The sequence below is a fragment of the Takifugu rubripes genome, chromosome 12, assembly GCF_901000725.2.
Source record: "Takifugu rubripes chromosome 12, fTakRub1.2, whole genome shotgun sequence".
NCBI lineage: Eukaryota > Metazoa > Chordata > Actinopteri > Tetraodontiformes > Tetraodontidae > Takifugu > Takifugu rubripes.
The window spans coordinates 6,410,928-6,435,338 of record NC_042296.1 but is presented as its reverse complement, the minus strand read 5'-3'; the positions used below and the strand labels follow the sequence as shown (position 1 = coordinate 6,435,338).

The 24,411-nt window shown below is 46.5% G+C and overlaps 1 protein-coding gene across 2 annotated transcripts in view; it reads left to right on the top strand.

Moving 5' to 3' along the window:
- The window catches only part of khdrbs3 (KH domain containing, RNA binding, signal transduction associated 3), a 59,756-nt gene extending 38,027 nt beyond the window's left edge, over nucleotides 1-21,729 (top strand). Inside the window, exons 6-11 of one of the 2 annotated variants that reach the window (XR_003890346.1) lie at nucleotides 1,740-1,917; nucleotides 6,799-6,881; nucleotides 13,983-14,035; nucleotides 15,983-16,122; nucleotides 17,959-18,013; nucleotides 18,663-21,729. Coding sequence is in view for 1 of the 2 variants with exons in the window: in XM_003969082.3 (XP_003969131.2) it covers nucleotides 1,740-1,917; nucleotides 6,799-6,881; nucleotides 13,983-14,035; nucleotides 15,983-16,074 (406 nt within the window). In the remaining variant the exon portion in view is untranslated. Of the gene's footprint in view, nucleotides 1-1,739; nucleotides 1,918-6,798; nucleotides 6,882-13,982; nucleotides 14,036-15,982; nucleotides 17,017-17,958; nucleotides 18,014-18,662 lie in introns of those variants that run through there. The other variant, XM_003969082.3, reaches the window with a different exon arrangement.
- The last annotated feature ends 2,682 nt before the right edge of the window (nucleotides 21,730-24,411 follow it).

Sequence of the window (24,411 nt, the reverse complement as noted above, 5' to 3'; positions counted from 1 at the left end):
ATGGCAATCTTAGCAAAAGAATGTAAGTGCTGCATGAATAATTAACTTTTGAGAAAAAGAAAGACATGGATGATGGAGGTGGGGAAGATGGGGGAGGTCAAAGGTCAAACTGAGAAGAGCGATAGTGGGTTCTGGTTTTTACAGTTGGAGATGGACGTGGGCAACTCTGGTGGAGCTTTTAGCGTTGTTGACCGACTTTGGCCGTCTAAAAAAACCCCTTTTGGGTGACGGTTCGACTGGGAAAACCGTGCATCTCAGCATGAGAATATTACTTCTGTTCTTCTTGAGCTGCTGATATTGACATGTGGGGAAGAGTTCTCTTCTGTCATATTTAAGCCATCAATACGTGCTGAAATAGCCAGACGAGTCGATTCAGAGAGGGGAACACAGTCAGAGCCAACCGACAGCAGGTTGAGACCGCATGCGTGCATTTGGTTTACATTTTCTAATTCCAACAGAAAGCACAAGCTCCCAGATGGGAGGAACACAACAGAATGATACAATGCAATGGCTGCCACTCTTTCACATTTGGAGTTCTCGTATGTAAATATACGCAAAGTAAAATTGTTCTTTTTATGCCAAACATGCAAAACAGCAGAAGGTGAATCTTAGCTACATCCAGCCCCTCCGAGACCTCACAAGAGTGGAAAATAAAATACTCACGGCCATTAGGAGACAACAGCGCCCTGTCTGACGCACACGTGTGCTGTTGTTTCCCATCTCTTTGCATCACAGATAGTCACACAGATTTGGGGGTTCTGGGCTCTGCCCTGCCTCATTTCACGCCCATGACAGAAGCCGCGTAGCCTCCCCAAACAGGAAGTCATGCACATTTTTGAAATATGGACTTGTATTTTTGCAGTTGAGGGATTCTTTTTTCCCAGTAAATACCTGCTGCTGTCTCCTTCAGTCACAAATGGGATGAGAGTTTATACATTCTCCTACCAGGTTCGAGTCCTCTCACCCACACGAACACAGCTGAAATAGGACACGCTGAAGCAAATGACCCCGAGAGCAACCTTTGTGGTTGGGTTTGCTGCAGCTTTAAAATACTTATTTGCTCTCAGACAACATTTCAGACCACAAGGTCAGGCCGCCTTTGACATCAAACCAAGCCGGCAGACGTTTTCCCTCCAACTTAATTAGCAAGCGCGGGCTGGAATCTTTGCTCTGTGCTAATAACATGGACGCTGCTGCAGAAAACACAGCGATTCGTCATTCAAGGTGAAGCCAAACCTCAAAAACTGCAACCCCGACGCCCGGAACATTCATCACATAGCAGATATCGCTCCTCTCATCTGCATTTCCCTCAGACGGGAAAGCAATTCAGCTCCAAGACATGTTGTGTTTTTGAGTAATGGACATGACTCACTTTCCTCCGACTGGAGGAACTTGCCCTCCACCCTCGCTGTTTCTCTGTCTCCGCCTACACGTACAGTATAACCTGCTGCTGAAAATATAAAATCTATTGCCATGGTTGCGAGGAATGGCTGCTGCTGAAGAAAATCATTAGCTGGAGTACATGCAGACAAGGCAGCTTGACTCCAAACGTTATAAACGATCTCATCACGCAGAGAAAGAATGCACCGGCGGCCTCACTTTAATGACACATGGAACCAGGCTTCTGATTGGTTCGTCTCATACTAACCACCATATGTGCGTGGATTTGTTTTATTTCTCCTAGAAACTAGAAATAAATGCTCTTCTTTAAGCCTAAACTGTCGTTTTTGGTGTGTCAGGAGTCGAGGAGGCGTCCCTCCGCTGCACGCTGCTGTGCCCCGAGGAGCGGCACCCAGAGGAGCCCCACCCAGCCGGGCTCCATCCTCCAGAGGGAGAGGGGTTCAGAGAGCAAGAGGTGCCCCCCCCACGGCTGGATACAGACCGGCTCCTGTTGTTCAGGAGACCTATGGCGAATATGTAAGTATATTACCCAGGTACAAAGAATCTCTCCCTGTACCAGATTCTGTTCTGGAAATCGAAATATTTTAAAGATTTCTGAGCCATTTGTGATGTTTTAATTTCTTTTTACCATCAGATCAGCATCAGATCACCATGTCGTGGTTTTGGTCCTGCTGCGTTCTGCTCATGTAGAAATGACAAAAGGCTGCAGTTCTGAGTTCAGACACCTCGTGTTAGGATACGTGCAGTTTGTATTGCACGTGTGTAAAATGAGAGCTGATCATATTTAAGGATCTGAACTTAAATCCAGACAGCTGTCAACCCAACAGATCCACGTTCTGGGCCTGGTTTATGTTGTTATTATCTGTGTGTGCTGGCGTTACGCTGAAACTTCAGTCTTATGGGAAACGGGCTGCAGCTATCAGTTTACCACAGATGAAGGTATCAAGCTTAGCATCGCCAAGCTCATGCTGCAGTTCCCCGGTGCCCCGGCATCAAGGCGCCACATTTAGCAGAGGGGAGCAGAGAGGAGGTGTCCTGCCCGGGGAAATTGCCCCAGCAGGCCGTGCCTAAGCACACCTGACATGTTTATTCAGAGGTTGCGATTGGAAGGCGTGGAGGTCAGGGAGAACGACTCCTGGGCCAGCTGTTTGCCATCATTGTCACAGTTGTAAACTGTCCCCCCCCGAGGAAAGAGGCCCCAACATCTGCCTGAAGATAAATCTCAGCGCGCCGCCGCAAATTAGAGGCGGAAGGAGTTTGACTCTGTTATCCGAACACATCACCGTCCTGGGACGAGCGTCCTCGGCGGGGCGCTGACACATCGGCTCTAGTATTCATCAGTGCGATGACAGAGATCCCTCTTGTTCACATTTGTGGCCCCCATTCATCAGCGCCCGGCGCCGGTGCACGATCCCGTCCTGTCTTTGTGCAGCATGACATCGGCCAAAGCATTTTCCTCAGCCACAGGCATTTTTCTTCCTTTGACAAACAAAGATTTCCTTGTGGTCATTTTGTCATGATAACGCTCCGGCGTGCAGCATCCTTGTCGTGGCGGATTCGGTTTACATGATTCTTCTATTTGTGTCGGGATTAAATTACTCTGGATTCAATTGTTTCCAAATAAAATCACTGGGATGATGTTGTCCCTCCATGCAGCCTCGGCTGCCGGATCAGTCTGGGACGGTTGTTGTGCCCGCGGCCAAATCTCATTTCAGGTAATTCATTAGGTGCCCGGGAACCTGTCTTAGCTGCTAATCATATCCGATAAGAATTGAATGCAGCGTAATTGTTATGAAAGAATTCCAGCTGCACAGATTTGTGGTGTTCCCGGAAGCTAAAGTTTCATATTCCTATACAGAAACACGGCAAAATGTTTTTTGTATTGAAGTTGGCTCATATTATTAGCACCCCCCCCCCATAGATGCAGTGGTTCATTCCAGGGATCGTGTTTTCATTTTACACGTTCTTATTTTGAACAAACAGCATTTGTAATTGAATCTATTCTAAATTCTAAAGGCCTTGATGTTGCAAAAGAAAATGTCCGTAACTACAACTGAGGCTATTTGACAAATATAAAAAAGTTGCCGTGATTGGTCAGAGTTGAGGGGAAGTTTAGGCAGCATTAGCTACTGATTAAATTCAGCCTTCCATTCCCTGACGGCAACAAATTATGTTGACATTTGGTAGTAGCATCTCGACAGGAGCTACTTCAAAATAAATAAAAGCTGGGTTGGTGTGTCGCCGTGCATGTACCTGCTGACAGTAAGAACGATGTTCGTTGGTGACTGCAGCAGTTTTAACGGCGGCCGGCAGTCGACGACAGTCTCAACCACTCGGTAAAACAGGAATGCACACGTGTGGAACAGGCCGCCCCCCCCGCGCCACTCCCGAGGTATTAAAACGTTAGTCAGGTTCGGTGTAGACGCCGACCTCGGTGTCGGGCTGTCAAGGCCAATGGAACCTTTGGCTAAATGGTAGAGGCCACTTTCCTCCTGCTCAGATCCCAGCAGTCTCCAGACCCTTCCGAATATTTTCTTTATCTGAACCTAACTTTGATGAGATTCTGCCTCCGATGACTGAGTGCGGCGCACTCCAGGTCATCTGTCGTCCCTGATATTTTCCCTTTATTGTGAAGACGTTTCGATCAGTGTGTGGCGCAGCTGTGAGGAGGCGCCACGTCTCCCTTAGAACAGATGGTATCATTATAAAGTCATCTGGAAACAACGAGGCTTTTCATCTTTTGATTTGCGTAATTTATTTATTATTTTCTCCCACCACTGGCAACCCGGCGCGGGGTCACGCAACACGTGCACTTTTCACGCACGGACTGCGACAGGGGGAAAAAGCCTCTGACACTGCTGCTGAAGTCATTTGGACTTAGCGCGATTTGTGTGGAACAAATCCGGAGTATGAAAAGCCCGCTCTGGGTGTCAGTAGCGCCCTATCTGTTATAATGGTATTGTAACGCAGCGGCTGTGATAGCGCTGCCGGAACACGGCGCCAGGCCCTCGGTTCGTCTGCAGTGCAGAGGCCAGTCCTTATCTCTTAACAACACGCCTCTCAGCCATTCACTGGCATACAAATGAAAGACTCACTTAGGGGCCGCTCACTCGCTCCCCCGTCTATCTCCTCTCCTCCTCCAACGACTCGATGTCACACTAATCCTGTTTAGTGTTGGAAACTCAGCGCTTCATTGTCACAGCTTTGTGCTCTTCAAGATATTTCCCCCCAATGCTAAATCAATGCTAACGCATCAGACCGCGTGTTATTATAGAGCAGCTTTAATAATGCTGTCGTCGGTCCAACGCGCCGATTTCAAACCATAGTTTTTTTTTTCATGGGAGAAAGCAGAGAATATAATAAATGCTGCTAAATATAAAAAAGAACTCAGGGCTCATGTGAGCTCATGAGCCGATGTTTAGGATGGGAAGAGGCGAGTTGATGCAGGACGGTTTGTTTAAGAGAGCCTGGGTTTATGTGAGCGTGTTCTACTTGTGTTTGTGTGTGTGTGTGTGTGTGTGTGTGTGTGTGGGTGGGTTCATGTTTGTGATTATCAATTAATCCTGGTCCACAACAAAGTTTGATTGCACTGACAGTTATTCTATTGATATTTCTTTAGAGAAATTAAATATCTTTCCACATTTTCTGCATTGTTCAGCTTTTGTCGAAAGTTTGCCTGTTTATTTTATCGCTATACTTATTGTGGAAGATGAGACAAGGCATATTTCCCCTTTTAGCACCAGTCTTTATCACCACACATCCAAGCAACCAAACCTGTTCTAGGTGTAATAAAAGATAGTGTCGGGGAGGTTGCAGACGGTTGACTCAGTCACCGTCCTTTCATCTTCCTATAGCCACAAAAAATGTTTTATTTCATGCTCGTAGCGACTTTTCCATTCAGAACCCCATAGTTTAGAACTTCCTGCCATCTCTCAGCAATAACGGGTTTATTCCCACACTGTAAACAAAATTTGAAATGCTTCCGATTTTTTGGGCTGCGGTTAAAAAAACAAAACGCTAACATGGCTGCTTTCAAAATTCCACTGACTCTTTCCACAGATTAGCACTATTACGCGTTGGATTCTAGCTCTGGTCCGACTTCTTCCCAGAGGCAATAATCTTCGTCCCCCTGCTGGGCTACTCTACAGTTCCCGTCAACCCCTGAACCCTGGTTGTCTGGTAAAAACAGACAAATGATTTAGCATCACTGTACGATGGACTGTAAACTGTGGTCAGGGTGGGAATTTACAGCTTCGTCTGCCTGTTGAAAACCGATTTTAATTACCTCTTTTTTGACAGAACAGCGCTGCTTTGTCGGAGCTCCTTCACCCGTGTTATTAAAGGTGTTCCTAGAGTTGCGCGACAGCCATTTCTTTTGTGTGGGGAACAGTTTACTTACTGCAAAAAATGACTCTTGTAAATGCCGAATTACAAGTGCCAGGAGGGATTTGAATTCTGTAAAACCTCGAGACAAATAAAATGGGAAACGACGAAGAGGCTTCTTAGAAACCAGCGCACCTCCCTCGCACAGGCAGGCAACAAAGGAAGCGTAAACATGAGATGAAAGCGACCCAGAGGGACGACCACGTCAAGGTGCGAGCGTGAAAGCGGAATTCCAACAATGCACCTGCCAGTAATCTCAGCCGCCGACAACAAACGCTTCTTCTCCGTGTTTGCATAATGAAAAGTTCCGCATTGTAGCGGATTAATGGTGAAAAGGGACGGCGCGACAACGCGGATGTGATGAGCGGTTTCTTCCGCTGTTACGTCTCAAAGACTCTCATCTCGAGCATGCAAATCAGTGGCAGATGGAATTAACCAGGAAGTTTGCACGGGGATGAGATACGTCACCAGGGGTCGATGCCTTTTGTGGAACATAAGTCCCGTTTATCCCAAATGAGGGTGGGCGCGGCACTGGTTGGCTTTGATGTTCTCTTGGCGAGTGTGTGTGAGTGTGTGTGTGAGTGTGTGTCTCCTGGAGTGCAACCAGATGTTTAAGGCTCATCCTTTGAGGCGGTGATGAAACGTCGCCCCAGCGAGGGTCTTTACATCCCACTGTCAGCCAGTTGACACGGAGACAAGCAGAGCTGAACTCTAGCGGTGCTGCATACGGGTGCCTGCTCCACGTCGAGCAGCCTGACCTACTTCTCCAGCCACTTAAGGGGGTTGAAACGTGGAAAAAACCCAGACGGAATATCAAAAACAGTCAAACAGAACAGAAAGGCCTGGGACTGATCCCAAAGAGTGGCACAATTTAACTGAATAATCCGTCAGGTTTTGTGGTGAAAATGATCCTCTTAGCTCCTCTTTTTTTTGACACTTTCAACAGGTCGGTGTTCTATTGTTGCTCACGCAGGCTGTCTCGTTAACAGCGCTCTTCTTTTGTTTTGGCCTCAGGAATACGACGACGGCTACGGAACGGCTTACGACGAGCAGGGATATGAATCATACGACAACAGCTACAACAACCAAGGACAAAAGTGAGTAACACGTTTAGAAGCCGGGAGCCACAGTGGCGTCACTACTTTTACCAGGCAGAAACCTCCAGCAGAGCCCTCCTCAGTCTTAACAGAACGGGTACAGACAGGATGAAGCACATAAATGTTAGCTCGGCTCGCAGGCCTCCTAATGTAGGCCTCTGAAAATGATAGAAAAAGGTACCATTATCTATAGTACACAACTGCCTGAATATCAGAGTTCGTAGCTTCACAATGGAGCTTTGATATTTCTGAGGACACTCACATCTGAATCTCGGCTGCAGGTACAGGAAGCATCCTGCTGTAAATGGAAGATTGAAACTGAATTATTGGGTTTGTGCTGTTGAGTTCTATCTCCTCACTCTCAGTGGCACAAGGGAGTCCATTTTATTTTTTTGGAAAAGAGATCACATGACCGTAACTGAAAACTCAAGATACCCCCCCCCCCACAAATAAATTGCTCCTCTACAGTTGTCCAGGTCTAGGAAATTGTATGTCTGTCGCGCCTTTTTTGAGTTTTCATCACACAACAGAAGAAAAAGGCCAGAGTGACTGACACATCGGCAGGGTGGAGAAAAAATAAGCAAATGATAGAAGCAAACGCATGACAAACACACCTTTAGCGACACTTTAATGCTGCAATATATCAAAGGTTGACAATTAAAATCGATCTATGTGCTTTTCAGTTAAAGAAAAGAGTATTTGACTCAGAACAGTCCCAGTTTACTGACTGCAGTGAGTTTAGAGCAGCATTTTTGTAATAAAGCCTGTTATAATCACTGCTAAAGCTCAAAGCGGGGTACCATGTCAATGACAGCACTTCAGAACAGCTCGTCAATTAAAGAGCACTCGGAAATGTGATGAGTCAGAACTTTTTCCTGGGAAATGCAAGAGAATGTGAGCTTCTGGGTAGATGAAAATGTTAAAAACGATCCAGAAATGTCAGTTTGTGAATTTATTTGCGCTCCTGCTTTGATCTCCAGCGCTTCCCTTGATTGTGTAAGCAAGCCACGCCCACATCCGGCAATGGAAAGCTTTATTGTTTCGTAGTGTGCTGCGGTCTCGCCAAGCGCTCTTATTTCGCAACCACTTCATAAAAGTTGATGTTTTGCATCAACTGCAACACCCAAAAACGGCCATTGGACTCAGTGATGCATCTTGTTCCGAAACCATCCAGACCTTCAGTTTGGAGTGTTTCTCATCTCCATGCAAATCCGTCCCTGCGGGTCATTGTGGGAGGCTGCTCCCCGGGACAGAAGGCTCCTGCGCAGCTAAATGCACAGTATTGATTTCCTTCCAAGCAGGGATCTCTGGCACTTTCCAAAGCCGCGCAAGGTCAAAGGCGCTGACTTTGGTTGGCTGCACTGTGTCAGCGTCAGCCCATACCGGCCCCAGAACGACTGTTGCCGTGTCACAACGTGGGCGTTATTGGGGGAGAAACGCCTAAAGCAGGCAAACAAGACAGAACGTTAGTGTGTCCCCCGGCTGTGTGAGCGGCCTGCTTCATGTTCTCCTTTGTGGTGGTGTCAGGATGTAAGTCACATGGGCCTCATCCATCTTTTGAGCTGTGCCTTATTTATTTAATTCCCCCTCACACACACACACGCGCACACACACGGGCAGGAATGTAACCGGGCTTGTTCGGCTTCGTAGCATGCAGCTATTTGTTTTACAGCAGCCTCGTGAATAATAGTCGGGGGAGGCGGGCGGCGAAGGTGGGAGCGGGCGCCAGGCGGGTGGGCACGGCGCAAAAAGAAAAATAGAGCCGGTCATGTCGTGGCTGGAGGCTGAGTTGGCTCAAAGAGATTTTCATGTCTGTTATCGAGCGGGAGGCAAAGCAGCTAATAGGGCCCAGACGCAGAACCCTGCGCCCGCAGAGACAGCTGATTCACTTACTTCTTTTGTTTGGTGCCCTGCGTCCCCACAAGTGGCCCTTAATGCCGGATGACACTGTGCATGTATACCTTATGAGCTTTAGAGACTATTTCTGCTGCACTGATTGGATTTAGACGATAAATTTGTGCTTCACTGTGTGATATCTTTACTCCTGCAGGCAACGGCAGGAAGAATATATGGAACAGATCACAACATATAGCCTATCTGTTTAGGAGAAATCCACTTATTTAAAGTTAATAATTGAATTTCAGCGACAGCGGCTTCGCTCAGGCAGCTTCCACTTGCTCGCAGATGCAATCGGGTTTAGTCCTCGTGATGGACAGAGGTGCCTCTGACGGCTGGCCCCGGCAGCAGCAGGGGACCTGGAAGGCAGCGGCACGCACCTGGGCGTGGACGCCTGGGTTAGGAGCCTCCTAACAATTCCTAACAAGTCAAGAATGTGGCTGCCTGGCAGGAGGACAATGAACGGCTTCTCTGCCCGGGCGTGACACCGGCCGACAGGGGGACTGTTGCGGCAGATTGCTGGTGTCCAATAATCAGATAACAGACATCGCATCAATTGTTAGGATCCATTATTTACCTTGGCTGTGGAGCCTGGTCTGTGCTAGCTGGGTCTGGTACCTCCATGGAGCCACGCGCATTAATAACAAGTCACTTAGAAACGCTAGAGCTGCAGCAAATGCAGTTTTTGATCTTTGACATTCAGCTTTATTGCAGCATTTGAGCAAATATACAGCTCCTGCTCTGCTTGTGGAGGAATCATTAAATCTTAATGTTCTCTGCTCAATTAGTCTAAATGTGACACCCCGCGCTGGTCGCCCACGCTCAGCAGAAGTTTGGATATAAAAGCGAAGGTGTTCCCCAAAGACGGCGCGCTTCATTTCCAGCGCGTGCCGCAGAAGAGAGACGAGGCCTGAGGGGAAGTCTGTGCGCGGCTAGCTCAGCGCAGCGGCCACAGCAGGCGCTCTGTCAGGTCCCCGTTTCCGTGACACTAGACGGACGCGTCGTCCTGGGGTTTTTTTTTTGGACGCGCAGCAGCGGGCTTCAGAGGAAGAATCATCGCGGAGGGTGCTCAAGGCGTGTTAAGGTCAAGGAGGTAGGAGGAGGGTGCTCGTGGTAATTTTATTAGCGGAGAGGTTGTGATGCGTCTGCGGGGAATTGGGACGGATGACAGCTGCAGCGCGTCCTGTCCTGGACACTCAAAGAGGTCGCTGAGGCGCAAGCGGAGCATTATTTCATGTTTGACACCTCAGAAACTGCCGGCCGCCACCGCCTCACACCTCTCCCAGCACGTTTGCTCGGGTACGCGGCGTTACGGGACCGGCGCCGAGGCTGGAGGGCGGGGTGGCAGGAGGGGAGCCGTGTGGTGGCGTTTTAAAGGGCAGGCACATCCCAGAGGGAAGAACTGAAATCCATGGTGGAGAGACGGGCACGGAGCAGAGAAGAACAGGAGATCAGGGTGTAAGAGTTTAAAGTGGATGTTTGAGGAAGCCTCAGAAGGTCTCAGGGAACATTTCATCAAGCAGCACAGAAACTGGCAGCAGCAGCTGCGTGGAAAAACAGCTGCCGCCATTTCTCACCTGGCTGGACACTGCGAGGACCAACAAGGGGCTTGTGGGACGAATATTTAATTGGAACCTCTATCAAATGCCCAAAAACAAGACATCAAACCAAACTTGGAGACAGCTGTGTTGATGGGTTCTTCCTGCGGTGATTTCTGATCTGCTCAATGTCCACGAAGCTTTTAGCAACTTCCTGATCCCTGACTTGCAGCTAAGAGCAATTCCGATTATACCTTAATGTTCTGACAGCTCACACTCACCTGTCAGCACTTTACTCTCTGTCTGCAGCCCCCAGCTGTTACAAACGCCCGTCCAAGCCTTCAGGTAGACCAACCCCATTTAGCACAACATAGCAGTTCTAAAACTCGGATCCCGGATCTCTCTAAGCACGGATCAACGGTGTCTGCTGGGGTCCTACCGGCCAGACACACTGAAGGACGGAAGGTGGGGTGTTCTGAGTCAATGTCCTACAAAAATAACCAAAGTAATTTCAAATTTCTGACAGCAGGTCTGAAGCTAGTGTGGCAGACTGGAGGAGGTGCTATTTGCCCCCCCAAGGAAAATTTCCGTTACCTAACAAAAGCGGAAGCGAGGAACATAAATGGTCCGTTCAACACCCAGGAGAAAACTCATTTGCAAAGTCAAATCTATGCCGCGGGCCATTTTGTCCTCCATTGTGGCTCTGCAGCAGGGGGTCGGCCCTGGAGATAGCTGCGCAATCAGCCTCCACGCCAACAATCTCCGGTCTGTCCACGAGGAAGGTTTCCTTCCTTTCCTCCCTTCCGTCGGTTTTCTTTGTGCTTCTGATTCTGAAAACCTCCCGAGCTCTCATTTAAATGTAACATTTCCTCGGAGTGAATGAAACCAAAAAATAAATAAAAATGGAGAAGTCTGCAGGAGGAACTTCCAGGTGGTTAGCGAACGAGCGAAACAAACGATGGGAATAAGTGAACAAAAGCGCGATCCCTCCGCAGCCCGTCGGAATGTCCTGCTCGACCCCTTCAAATTTATCACGCCGGACGGGAAGAGTAATGGCGTTGTAAGAAAACAAAGACCGCTGGGGACGTGTACTACATCATTCAGATTTAACACCGCCATCTGTTTGGGGCTGCCCGGGAACGGCGACGTCGCTGCTTAAGATGCAGCGTTTACAGAGATGACAGATGCTGCGGAGGGACGCCGTCCGTACCTGCGATTGGAATCAGAGCGTTGATGAAAGAGACGCGTTTATCTGAGACGCGCCGCCACCTCTCGGGAGGGGGGCAGACCAGGATTCTGTCTCCTCCCCTGGACCAATCAGGAGGGGATTTGTGTTGATGAATGTTAAGTAAAACGTTGTCCTATTTAGGAAGCATTTCCACATGCAAACATGCACGTTCGTTGCTAAAAGTGAGTTAAGCGCCTTGAAACGCAAAGAGGGAGCAGCTCCTAATATTTGGAATTAAATGTTTGAACGGCGCCGAATCACAATCAGTCCGAGCTGTCTTGCTAGTTTGTTAGCGTTGCTAAAAAGAAACGCTGCTCGCCTCACAGGCTTTTTCAGCATTTAGGACGTACGCCACTCAAATGGGGAAAAGGGAGCTTATGTTAATGTGATATTACATAAATTACCATTAATGGCTGACATAAGTTAGCACCAGTGTCTTATAAACTGCATGTGCACTTCCTGTAAAGGAGACACAACCGGTCAGAGTCTCAGAGCGGAGCTGTTATTGACCCTCTCGCAGCTGTATTGCTTATTGATCGGGGCACTACAGCAGATCCCTCACATCAGAAACGTTTTGTAAAATAAACACAGAAAAATTGACGCCGCCAGGAATCAGGAGGAGCAGACAAAAGCCTCCAGTCGGCCTGGAAACTCCCCTCTGCGTCTCCAACTGAACGATCCTGATCAGTAAAGCCGTGTTTACGGTGCAGCGGGTGCAGTCCGAGACGCACCAGGAGACTCGCTGCCCTCCGTAATTGCGGAGAGAACGCGGCTACTGAGAGACGTTGTGTTGCAATATTGATGAACTGTCACCTCAGAAATGAGAGGCTCCTAACAGCTGGGCCGAGCCAGCGCAGCAGCCGTCTCTTTGTGGCTGCCTTTACTTTCAGAAGCACAATCTTGCAGAAAAATAGTCAATTTACGGAATTCAAGGATTTAAAAAAACCCTGTCTAATTAAGCTTTAATTGCACCTGCAGTGTTTGATTCCCCAACAGTTATTTAGACCTTTGGAACTTTTTAAAGGCAAACCAACACTTCATTATTGTAACATGCTGTCAGTTCTCATCTACGAGGATGCGGCGTGATGAGCCAAAACATGCATTCTGCGCCTCTCGGCGTCCCCCCCCCCCGGTGTCTGTCGGCCGGTGAGTAGCGTCAAGGATACCGCGGCGACCTGACATCTGCCGCAGATGTGCGGCGGGGGGGCTGAGTGGGATCCACAGGCTCAGAGTTGCGGCAGCTGGCCCCCACAACCTGGAGGGAGGCTGCACCAGCCGGGGTTGGGGGGGGGTTGGGGTTGCTTCTGGTGATTCTGGGGGTTTGTGTGAAATATGCTGAAAAATACGTCTGATTTTCAGTAGAAATGTACCCTCTCTGTTGTCAGTTTCTCTTGACAGGAAGTTACAAAAACCAGATGTTTGCATGAATGTAATTCCAAACATTAGGAGCTGCTTTCTCTTTGAGTTTCAACACGTTTAACTCTTGCTGATGTGATTTTAGAAACGGCCCATTTGTGATCACAGCTTACTGCAAGTCATCCTCTCATAGATCCCAGGCTCTGATGCAGCTTCCTCCGCTTTCATCCATCACTGATGAGGAACTCTGATGACTGAAAGATGCTTTACGAGGTTTTAAAACGTTAGGTTTGCTTCGACGCATTGGGGACTGGAATATTTCAGTAGCTGCAGCAGCGATGGGAAGAAATCCGCACCGTTTGAATCATTATTCGTTGCCTCATTTTGCCCAAAGATGTTGCGCCATGCTACATTTTGAATGCTAGGCTAGGCTAACATGGAAGATGTATCAGAAAGTGGAATCTTTTGCACGCTCTTAAACACATGCTATATGTAACCTGCTGCTTCCAAGGAGGCGTCTTCGTGGTGACCTCGGCGCCCTCGCCGCTGTTGGAGTGGTTTTGGGACGAGGCCATCCGGCCTCTAATCGCAGGGAGCTGCTGCGGTGGCTGACAGGATGACTGACAGGCCGGGGGAGAGGACCCAGCTGTGATGGCTGCTGTCACTTCAGCGGCAGCCTTATGATGAATTGCCTCTCTTGAATGATAGCGCTCTTACCCAACGGTATCAGGGCTGGATTGTTCTGTCAGCTCCCATCCGCCCGATGTAAATAAAGAAATATGCGAGCAACGCGGGCATGCCTGTGTTGCCTTGTCCATTTTGTTTAGAATCGTTTCATTAACGTTGCCAGACGTATAGATCGCGATGGTATGGTGGAAGCTGCGTCGCAGATCCAATTTTGATAGAAGGGAAAGTGTTTGTTTTTACATCAAGGGTCTAATTCTGCTGTGCTGCCACCGGTGGGACTGCATCATTACCACTCATGAAAACAGGCCCGTTTATGATGACAAACGGCCATCCGACATATAATAAATGACCTTAGCTGTAACTCTTTGATGCTAACTCCGCTCCGTGTTTCCACAGCTCAGATGACTACTACGAATACGGACACAGCGGAGAATCATACGACTCGTATGGTGAGTTTCTAAACGATCCTCGTTTAATGATGGAAAATCATAAAGTCTAACGTTCTTACACATCTCTGTAAAGGTAGTGCCTCGTGTATTGTGTTGTATAAATAGCTAGCTATGATGTAAGCTAAAACTACATGGCTTTACATCTTTTACAAGTTGCTGATTCACTCGTTGATTGTCTGATGAAATGTTTTGTGAAAGCCCTCAGCAGTTGTCACTTATAGCTAAAGCTGGTGTGGAAACATGCATCTCACAGGAGCAAACTAAGCCAAACTAAGTTAATGTTATGCTAATATTCATCAACGAGCTTAAATTTGGAAGTGGGCTGAGGTCAGATTTGGTTTTAGAGCCAAAATACACGTTCAGCCACGCAGCTGAAGGCAGATCTGTCTCTAATACTGCATCTGTAAACTGGAATAAAGGAGCAGGCGTAAGGAATCAGGCTTGTACAACGTTACAACAGTTTCAGGACTGGCAACATGAAGAAAAACATTTGTAAACTGGAAAGAGGCACAATCTTCCTGTACACCTTTCTATGGCAATAAAAAGTCTTCAATTCTCTTCATTGGCAAAAGCTGGCTCCGCTTGTAGGTGCTTCTGACCCTGAGCCACCACTTTTAGACCCGTCTTTCCTGAGCTGAAGCTCAAAGGAAGCTTCCAGTTGCTCTCATTAGGTTGCAGTTTGCCTCCACTTAAATAGAAGCTGCTGCAGGTCAGAGAAAAAGGCCGACGGTTCAAAGGAAAATAGATAAACAGGGTTGATGTGCTCCTTTTGCTCTTGGAACACAAGGTTACCTTGGTCTGGTTCTTCAAAGTGACTGTCAGTGATGGGGTGACAGGTTTAATTAAGGGGTATTGGCGATGTGCTGCCAAGAGAGAGCCTGTACACAGGAAAAAACAAGCCTTTGTGAGTCTCGGCTCACGGGAAGTCTCAGCGCTGGCTGGAGATCAGACAAAGGATGCCATCGATACTGGCACTTTCACATTGACACTTCCAAGGGGTGCACTGGGGCTGATTTGGGCTAATGGTAATTGTGACCTTTTTGCTGGGAGCCACTAAACGGGTCCTTTTCAAGTAGCTGTTTGATCCTCTCATTCAATTATCTGAGATGCATCCATCCACCTGAAAGTGGAGCTTCTTGTTTGGGAGTCACCATCTGTGCAATGCTTTTGTCCAAGTTGAGCACCACTGGTAAAGCGGCGCTCATTTCTATGTTCAAGCCATCTGTCACGTGCCCCCGGACGATGGACGGCGCTCTGCAGGGATCTGCTGACATGATTGGCAATTGTAAAAGATCATTTTGAACGGCGTTTCGGTCTTGATTGCGGCCTGGTGACTTACTCCCAGAGATTTTTCCTCACTATTTCAGCCAGGCGATTAGCGACAGCGCTATTCTTAACAGAAATAATCAAAAATCTATTTATAAAAGGATCTGAAGCTGAGCGAGATGCTAATGTTTCCAATAATGTGCCCTATTATAACAGTACAATCAGCAACAGGGGTCCAGAGCTGCTGAAAGGCTCATATTCCACAGAAAATGGAAGGGTTGCTAGGCTAGAATATTTACAGCTTTAAATGTGGAGGACTTTTGACCCTAGCTCATAAAAACAACCCTTGGTATGCAAAATGTTGGGTATATTATTGCTATTTATTAAACAGCCCTTCTGTCTTGGGGGGATTTGTAGGTTCGGCCCCAGTACCAGTAGGCTTTTCTGCCAAGGAAACTGGGATCCCAAGTAAAAGCATTAGTCTACCTGGCAGAACAGAAAACCCTTCTGGACTGTGGCCCTGGTAGGACCGGCTTGCCCAGCCCTGGGAAGCAGGGTGGGGTAACCGATCCAGGTTCTTGAGAACTGGAATGCCAGCCTGGAATGGCCTTTAGCCTGTGGATTATTATGAATAAACCTCATTTCTGTACTCATCCCTTTCAATTTGTTTCTTCTTTTCAGGTGTGGAAGAGTGGGCAAACAATCGCGGCAAGGCCCTGTCGGCAAGAACAACCAAGGGAGTGTACAGAGATCAGCCATACTCCAGATATTGAACTGTTTATACAACCCACACCTGAGTCCTCATGGCTGTCTCAACCCAAGTAATGGATTTTTTTATGGACACTCCCACCTTTTTAGTATCCAAAACTAAAAATAACCCAAACGGCAGTGATAGCGAGACCCAGATTGACATAAAAACGGCCTTCCCTTGATCATAAAAGCACACCCCCGCTAGTTTAAATCCATGAAGCGATCGGGGTAATCTGTCCTCCCCTCCAAAGAAAAAAAAAAAAGACTCCAGGACGCATTCAGTTTCTCTCTGAGCTATGTGATTGTGAAGAATGGCGCTGTATCCGGCTATTTTACTTGGTAATGATTAGTGGCTCACTGTCGGTGTTTCCACACACCACCCAGTAATTTATCGCCCTCTTACTCCTCAAATCGTGAGCTGCGTGGTTGATCACTTTAAAAATGTAGTAGCTTAGTTCTAGGAACGTGCAGTACTGTAGATAATCAGTTTCAGCGGGGTAACTGGTGGAACTGTGTCCCTTGTAAATGAAACCTTTACGGACTGAAAGACTCCGACTGTACACACATTGTTTCGCTGTTCCCTCGTTTTTGTAAAATAATAGCTTAGCGTTAAAGGGCTTATAAAAGCATGGTGTGTGTCAGTGGTTATCGTCGACAGTGTACTTGTGTTTATCATTCTGGCCCTAAAACATTCACTTTATAGAACAAAAAGGTCGCTCACGACTTGCTATCCACAGAACCGGACCCACAGCAGTTCGGAGGTTTATGATTCGGACACTGATTTTTGATGTAACCCCTTGATTCATTTGCATTTTTGACATTCTAGTCATATTTAGGATGACTGATCACATGCTGGTGAATTGGTCTAATCACGAGTTGTTCAGCTATGTTGAGTTTTGAGCTTATGTAAGCCCTTTAATATTTTCTTCTTTGTTGATGCTCAATAAACATTTTGAAAGAAACAAAAACGTCCCTTGTTGGAGAGAATAATTATCGACGTAAAAAAAAGTTCTAATTTAAACTAACCATGAAGGTTTAAGAAAACAACAGAATAAAATAACTGATAATTACGCTGCTAACGAACTATCACTGACCTTGTCAACAACCTCAGCGATCTGAGAAGGTTGACTTCCTGTTGGAAGTCCGTGTGATGCATTTTGCTGGGAATCTCCCTCGACTGAGACGTGAAGGCTTTACCAATAACAATGTCCCTGCCCGGCAACCTCTCCCAACTCTGTTTGCTCGTTTAACTGGATGCGAGGCGATCGCAGATCTCGTCAGGCTTCATCAATAAACACACATTTACGCTCTTGAATGTTTACCCTGAGAGATACCGCTCATGGCGCTGCAGCAAAGCCTCCTAAAGCGTGTCCGGGGCGGAGGTGGGCGGGTGGGGATGGCCTTTTGAGGATTGCTCTCTCTTCTCCTTTTACTTTGTCTGCTTTGCTCCGGTCATGTGACCCTCTCCCAGTCGTTTAAAGAGGCTGCCTTTGCCCTGCCCGTTAAAGAGACTCTAAATGACCCCCAGCTGACCTGACAGAGGATGGCAGTAGCTGTTTAAAAAGACCTCCATCCCACAAGGTAAACAAACTAACCCAGTTTAATCTCTCCCCTAATCTAGCTCAAAATAAGAATAAAAACTCTCTAAACTTAAATGTAATCTGTTTTCCTGTCTGTTGAGTCCATAATCTAGCCACAAAGCTCGGAATAACTACATAACTGTAACAAAAAGCTGTAAAAACTATTATAAATAGCAGAAAGTGTGTAGTCAAATAACTTTATCCTAAGACTGATAAAATATATGAAGTGTGTCATACTTATTATAAATAAATGTTTGTCTTTGTATATGTTTTCTCAGATTTCAGGCTTTTAACCTGCACGGTTATAACGTCTGCTTTCCTTTTCAGGCCAGCGTCCCGGCAACGCCAGGCCTTCCTTTATCTTCTGGTATTGGGGCTAAAGGTATGCTGCTTTGAGCTTTTCTTGTGAGATAATTATGGTGACCTTTGTAGGAAATCACAGTTGGACTAGAGCTCAAACCTGAGGGAGGTTGGCAGCCTTTAATTAAGCTACATTTCATTTAGAAGGAAGGCACAAAAACTTTCAGGTTTGAGATTGTCAAGAGGGTTCACAGATGAATGATGAAGAGTGTGCTGTGTAGAAAGTGCTGACATTTGCGTATTTCCATTTATTTGCATTGCACTTCCTGTAAATCAGACAAGATTGTCAGAGCTGCTGCTTTCCACACTGAAGGATGGTAAATGAGAGGCAACAGAAGTGCAGTTGTATCAGAATGAGAGGGTTGGCCGTCGGAAACCCCCCAGATGAACACTTGAACATCTCAAGCCCTCAAGAAATCCAAAATAAAATCTTCCTCGGAGAATACAGCATCACGCCCCATGAAAAATGAATGTGACTTTGAGGAAATTAAGTTTTAATCCTCAACATATTTCCACTGTACTGAGATCTCTCTGATTAGAACCCTTCCTGGCCCCCCCTCAGGGCTTTTCCTGTCCTGGTGAACTCTCCTTATCATTTTGTACCTTCATTCATCCAGGATTTAAGCCTTCATCTGAACGTTGTCTTGTTTGTTTCTGCTTCCTCCTCATAGACTTGACAAACTACAACACATCTCAACTGAATGGCTGAATCTCCACGTTGGGACTGATCGGTGGACTGTCAGCCCTGCGGCGGGGACTGAGGTGAACCCAGGTGGAGGTGGACGGAACCCTCCTCATCAGCCGTCGGAGTGCATCACCCTCAGAGGCGCCTTCGTACATTTGGAATGCACGCCGGATGCCGTGAACTGACTGTGAACTGCCCCGTGTCTTTCCTAATTCAGCCCGTTGTCTAGCACTTACAACAGGCATTTACATTATCTGTGTGGCACCAGGGAGGGAGATTAAAATAAATAATGCAGGATTCGAAGGAAATGGCTCCATCTTTCTAGCAAAGACTTCCCTAATCTCATATTATTGTGTTTTTTAACCTATATCCAACCCACTCCGATGAATAAATAATTTGCCAAGTGCCTTATTGTTGCCTCGCATAGGCTCCTTTTCAATGATTGGTCCCATTAAATCTTGTTAAAGTACAAGGCTGTAAACCAGAATGTGGAGCTATTTTTCTGCTGCACGCGTTACCACAATGCCAGACGACACCATCTCTCCACCCACGCGTTGGGTGCAGTCCGTTCCACATGTACGGCTTAATCAGAATCGACTCGAGTGGATATTACCGGGCTAAAATAGCTTCTTTTTTTTTGCAATAGAGGGTTCAATCTGTCTTGTGCATAAGTCTAGATAGGCGGATGCGTATACGGCACCGTTGTATATCCTTGGCGGCGAACAATGCTTTTCCATTAGAGAAGTGATTCTCTCTGGAGCCCAGGGCCAAGCTCAGCACAATAACACAGCTCAGACCGTGGGCTTTTGCCACCAGGGCCTGATTTGGCCTGTGAGGGGACTTACAATGACAGGCTTATCTAAAGGAGGTTTGGTCGAGTTAATAAACTGCTGATTACTAATCTGCAATTAAGGGTGTCAATAGAGCAGGGCGCAGCGATTGGTGATTGAGCGTGACCCCATCTGGTCCTAATGTAGATGCTAGTGTATAGATGTCCTTAGTTTTGGCCAGGTTACCTTTCTCCAGCCTTTACATCATTATGCTATGGTAAGCTAACTCTGATGCTATACATTTACCTCAACGACATCAGAATGACATCATGTATTTAAGTTAAACTTTCCGTTTGGGATTGCTTAGTGATAAATGGGTCAGGTGCCGATTACAGTCTCATCATCTGTAACCTTCAGGTTCTGTCTTGAATGTAGTTCAGCCAAAGCTAATAAACACGGCTATCATCCAGTCTCTATCCTGGAGGAGAAGGGCTAGGTCGCTTACAGAGTCAAACGAGTTTTTCCACCATCTTGTCATTTTAATCTGTGAAGGCGCCAGCTCAGAGCAGGGTCACATGACCTCCAACATCTATTTACTCCTCTAAACTTTTTCCTTCCAACAACACACGAAGAAACGCAAGGTTGAACACCAACCAAAAGCCGTCGAATCAATATATTTATCTAAATTTTCCAGCCTGATGGAGCAGAGTTTGCCGCTGGTTAAACATTCACGTTTGACTGAAAGCAGCGAACGCATGCTTCATACTTCCAATCAGTTTTGGAATCCTGAAAAGTTGGATTTTGCTTTCAGAAAGCTCCCACTGTGCAGTTCCAGATGAAGGAACAGCTGACTCACCAGCAGCCCAAGAGTGAATGTCACTCATTAGTCTCGATCACAAGGACACATGGACATTCCCATCCCTCCCTCTGGTCGTAGGCAGCAGGAACACAACGTGCCCACCCTACTGCTTTTACCTGGGGTGCCACCTGGCTGGTAAACATTTAGTCTACATTATGATTGATGATTTGAAAGGAGCATCCACATCCAAGAGTTTAACTCCAATAACTGGTTGTGTTTGCGAAGCTGCGTCGTCAGTACATTTCGGCTCTGGCAGCCAGTGCTGAAGGAATTCCTGTTCCCGTTTTCCTTACCACTGTTGCTTGTCAGCGGTCAGGCTCTGGGAATCTTTAAAGCACCTACAGACAATTTTGATTGTAAGAGACGGAACTCCTGCGTTGGAAGTCACAACCTGTCTTCCATCTCTGGGCAGCTTAGACATGACCTTTGCCCCCAAGGTGTGGTTGATGTTTAAGATACAAACTGGGACACTGTTGTGGTTGGCCAAAGTGGATCTATGTCTGTTTATTGCACCCATATAGAAAATGTAAGTTGGTACAGGTAGCGTTGCTTTTTGTCTTAGGAAGAAAATCAAAAGATTTCTTTCCATTCTGTAAAGTGTACTAAGCCATTAAATTTTCTCTTGATCGTGTAGAGGATCTAAAGTAGATTATGTGGAGCCTTTTGTTCTATGATGAAGTGAAGGGCTCTTAATCTTGGCAAGATTAAAACAGCGTGATCAATGCTGGAGTGTTCCTGTGTCTCCTGTAGAAGCGAGAGCCAGCGTGACCGAAGGTCAGCGCCTGTTAAGTGGAGCCTCGGATTGAGAAGGACAGATCATTACGAGGCTTTTATTGAATAAGGCTGAACAATAGCAATAACTCAGAGGCTGCCCACCATTATGTTGAAGCCTTTTCAACTGTGGGACATTCATCCATCTCTTTTTCACTTGGGGGGCAAAACTCGCACAGCTTTTGTGATTCAAGTCGGAGGTACTTACAGAGAAACCAAACTTTCAAATGAGAACAAGAGCAGATTTATAGACCTGAGAGATAGCAACAGTTCACCCTTTAACTCGAGAACTAATTCACTGTAACAGAACTATTTAATCCCTTCTTGCCATTCACATTAAATTCACTTGGGACTATTCTAGCGATAGAGATGCTTTTATAAAACCTTGCGTTGGGTTTGCTTCACAATAGAGCCCCAACTATTACAGTAACGTGTGGAAGGAGGCTCTGCTCCTGCATCCAGGAGGGGCAGATGGGCGGAGCCAAAAATGGGAGTAGACATATTCTGCAATTAATTTGCAAGTTATTTGTTGAATATAAATGTGTTATAATACATTTAAATGCAAAAAATATATGTACGTGTTGTAGATATTTTTGTTTCTTTTTTATCAAACTCAGACATTGAATCAGTGTTGTACATATTGGAACTGTCAATAAAAGGTTTGTTTTGTCAAAAAAAAAAAAAAAAAAAGCCTTCCTGTCAGCATTCCCAGGGAGTCCCGGAATGTCGGTTGTGTTCGCCCGCCTGTTGCCGACTGACAAAAACACTTTTGATCAGCTCTGACGGAGAAGCTCATGTTGAGTTCTGGCAGCTCGTTTTTATGTTCTCCACATTCCGAACTCCCGCCGCGGCGGGGATATTATTTACCTTGTTATGTCCTTGAAACACAAGAGTTGCAGATCAAACAGGTTTGCGTTACTGAAGCCGTCTTAAATATTCCCCCTCCCCACCCCCACCCCCTCCTAGCATAAGCGCTGCATGCTGCTCATCTTTACAGCTTTTATTTCCCTCCCTGCGTCGCACCTTCACGTCGCTCCACTTTGAAGATATTTCTCAGCTGTGTGAAATTCCAGTTGAAAGTCCATCTGCCCCCCCAACAGTACACACACCTAAAAAGCTTTTGTCATTTTGAATTGGTCACAAACTGGGGAGAAGTGGAACATTCTCACTCTCAATGGACCAACGGCATCAGGGACAGGCTGTCGCAAACCCTTTATTTCTCATCTAATTTGATATCATTAATTAATTGGTGAAGAAAATAGTTTTTAAGAGATCTTTTTTCACGCCTTTCAGCAGAACACCGGCAGTATTCCCCACTGTATTCCACCTACCAACCGCTCGCAGAGTTGAGGCGATATTTATGCTGGGAAATGCAGACAGAAGCCAGATAAACGCTTGTCGGAATGAAACAGGAGAACAAAGATGGTATCGTGAGTTACTGTAGGTTGTGGCAGGTCAGAGTTAGCCCTGTTAGCGTTAGCATGAGAGGCAAATTACAAAGAAAGCATCTTATCTCTGCCTGGAAGTCTGGGAAATATGAGAAAGAGGAATCAGTTTGAATCCAATTAAACAGAGTCGCTACAACATTGTGGTGTTTGTGGAACACACGGTGATGGTCTTTAACTATCGTGGGCGCAGTTATAACGGTCAGATTCATCATTCTGCTTGTCTTATTAGTCCATTTAAATGATCTAACGGAAACCTCGGCTGTTCTTTAAAGCTCCTCTCTACATTCATCAACTGGCGAGCAACATGCAGAATCTGCTGCCAAGTCAGCACCTTCGCAAAACTTGACGGCACATTATAAATCATTCTTTAAGGCATTTAACAGCGTTCTCATGGCAACGCAAAGTTTGCATTGCCAGATCTATAACTGATCTGGTCCTGGTCACCGAATCAATGCCTGAAAATGAATTGAGGAATGAGAAAAATGAGGGACAGGCAGAACTGCTGTGAGCTAAAGTATTAAAAGAAGAAAAGTGTGGTGTTGTGGTAGTCAAACATCTCTGATGTTGTCTGAGAGTCAGGGGCTGATCCCGGGACTGGACATAGTCCAGATTTTAGTCAGGTGCAGTGCTAATGAAGACATGAAACTGTCAGAGCTCCTTTTGTGTCTGAGCCCTCAAAATAAAGGTCCACCTGATCTCTGACCCCGACCCCTCCAGCAATAGCCTGATTGACTGTACCCAACGTTGACTATGACTGTCTTTTACATTCACGTAGTTTTCTCTATCATCAGGCAGCCAACGTTTACATGAAAATATTTTGGGATACCCAGCCATCCCAAGTGCACACAGGTCACATCTGATACACACTTGATAAAATGGGCGGAGTAAATAGACAGTGGTGCACTTCAAAGTACTGCAAGTACTAGATGCGACCAACAATCTTTCAAAAGTACGGACAAGTAGGATTATTGAGCAACAGCTTTGTTTCTTGAAGCACAGGAGATGAAAGGAAAGTGAGCTATCATGCTAATGAATGATCACAAGCCCCGAGTCCCTAAGTCTGGGTGAGATTTATGTTTCTTGTACTTTCACAGCTATTAAATACATTCAGGTGGAAAAATGTCACGACTGCTGTATCTGAGAGATCCGTGTGTTCTGGTGGGTCATATTTAGGGCAAATACAATGAGGTCATTTGGTTTCAGAATTAATGAAATGGCTGTTTAATGTGGGGGCTGTCTCAATGGTCAGGCTGGATACGGTCTGTGGCAGTGGGGCGATCACATAAATCAGCTGTGAGGGTTTACTCCTTTGTGAGAGCCACTTCTTGATGCTAATTTGTCACATTGCTACGTTCTCCGGGGAAAATGATAGCAGGCCTCCCCCATAATCATGGTCCTCCACTGTTCTAAAGCCAGCCCATTTAATGAATCGCTCGGGGATAAATATTACATCTCTTGGGTACCTTCGGCCAAGAAATCCTCCCCTGGAGTTCCGGCAGGGTCACGCTCTTACAAGAGCTACCCAAATTAGCATTTTTGGGGGGTTATTAAGGCATTTCTTTGCAGAGACAGGGAGTGGGACTTTCAGTGAATCCCTTAATGATACTCAAGGGTCTGTTGTGTCTTTACATCACAGCTCCATCCTCTCAGTTTCTGGGTCCCCGGTTTGCTGCCACCTTTCCATTCTTGCACATGTACCTGGGCATGTCCCCATCCCTAAAAACGGCTGTAACTAATCACGCTGAAGATGAAGGAAACTCAAATACAACTAGCCACTGTGATCCATCACCATTACTGCAGAGTCATTATGAGAACTGACATCACAACGGGAGGTCTATGGGTTCAGCCATTCAGAAGAAGCTGGCGTTGTGATTTGAGAAGCCAGCA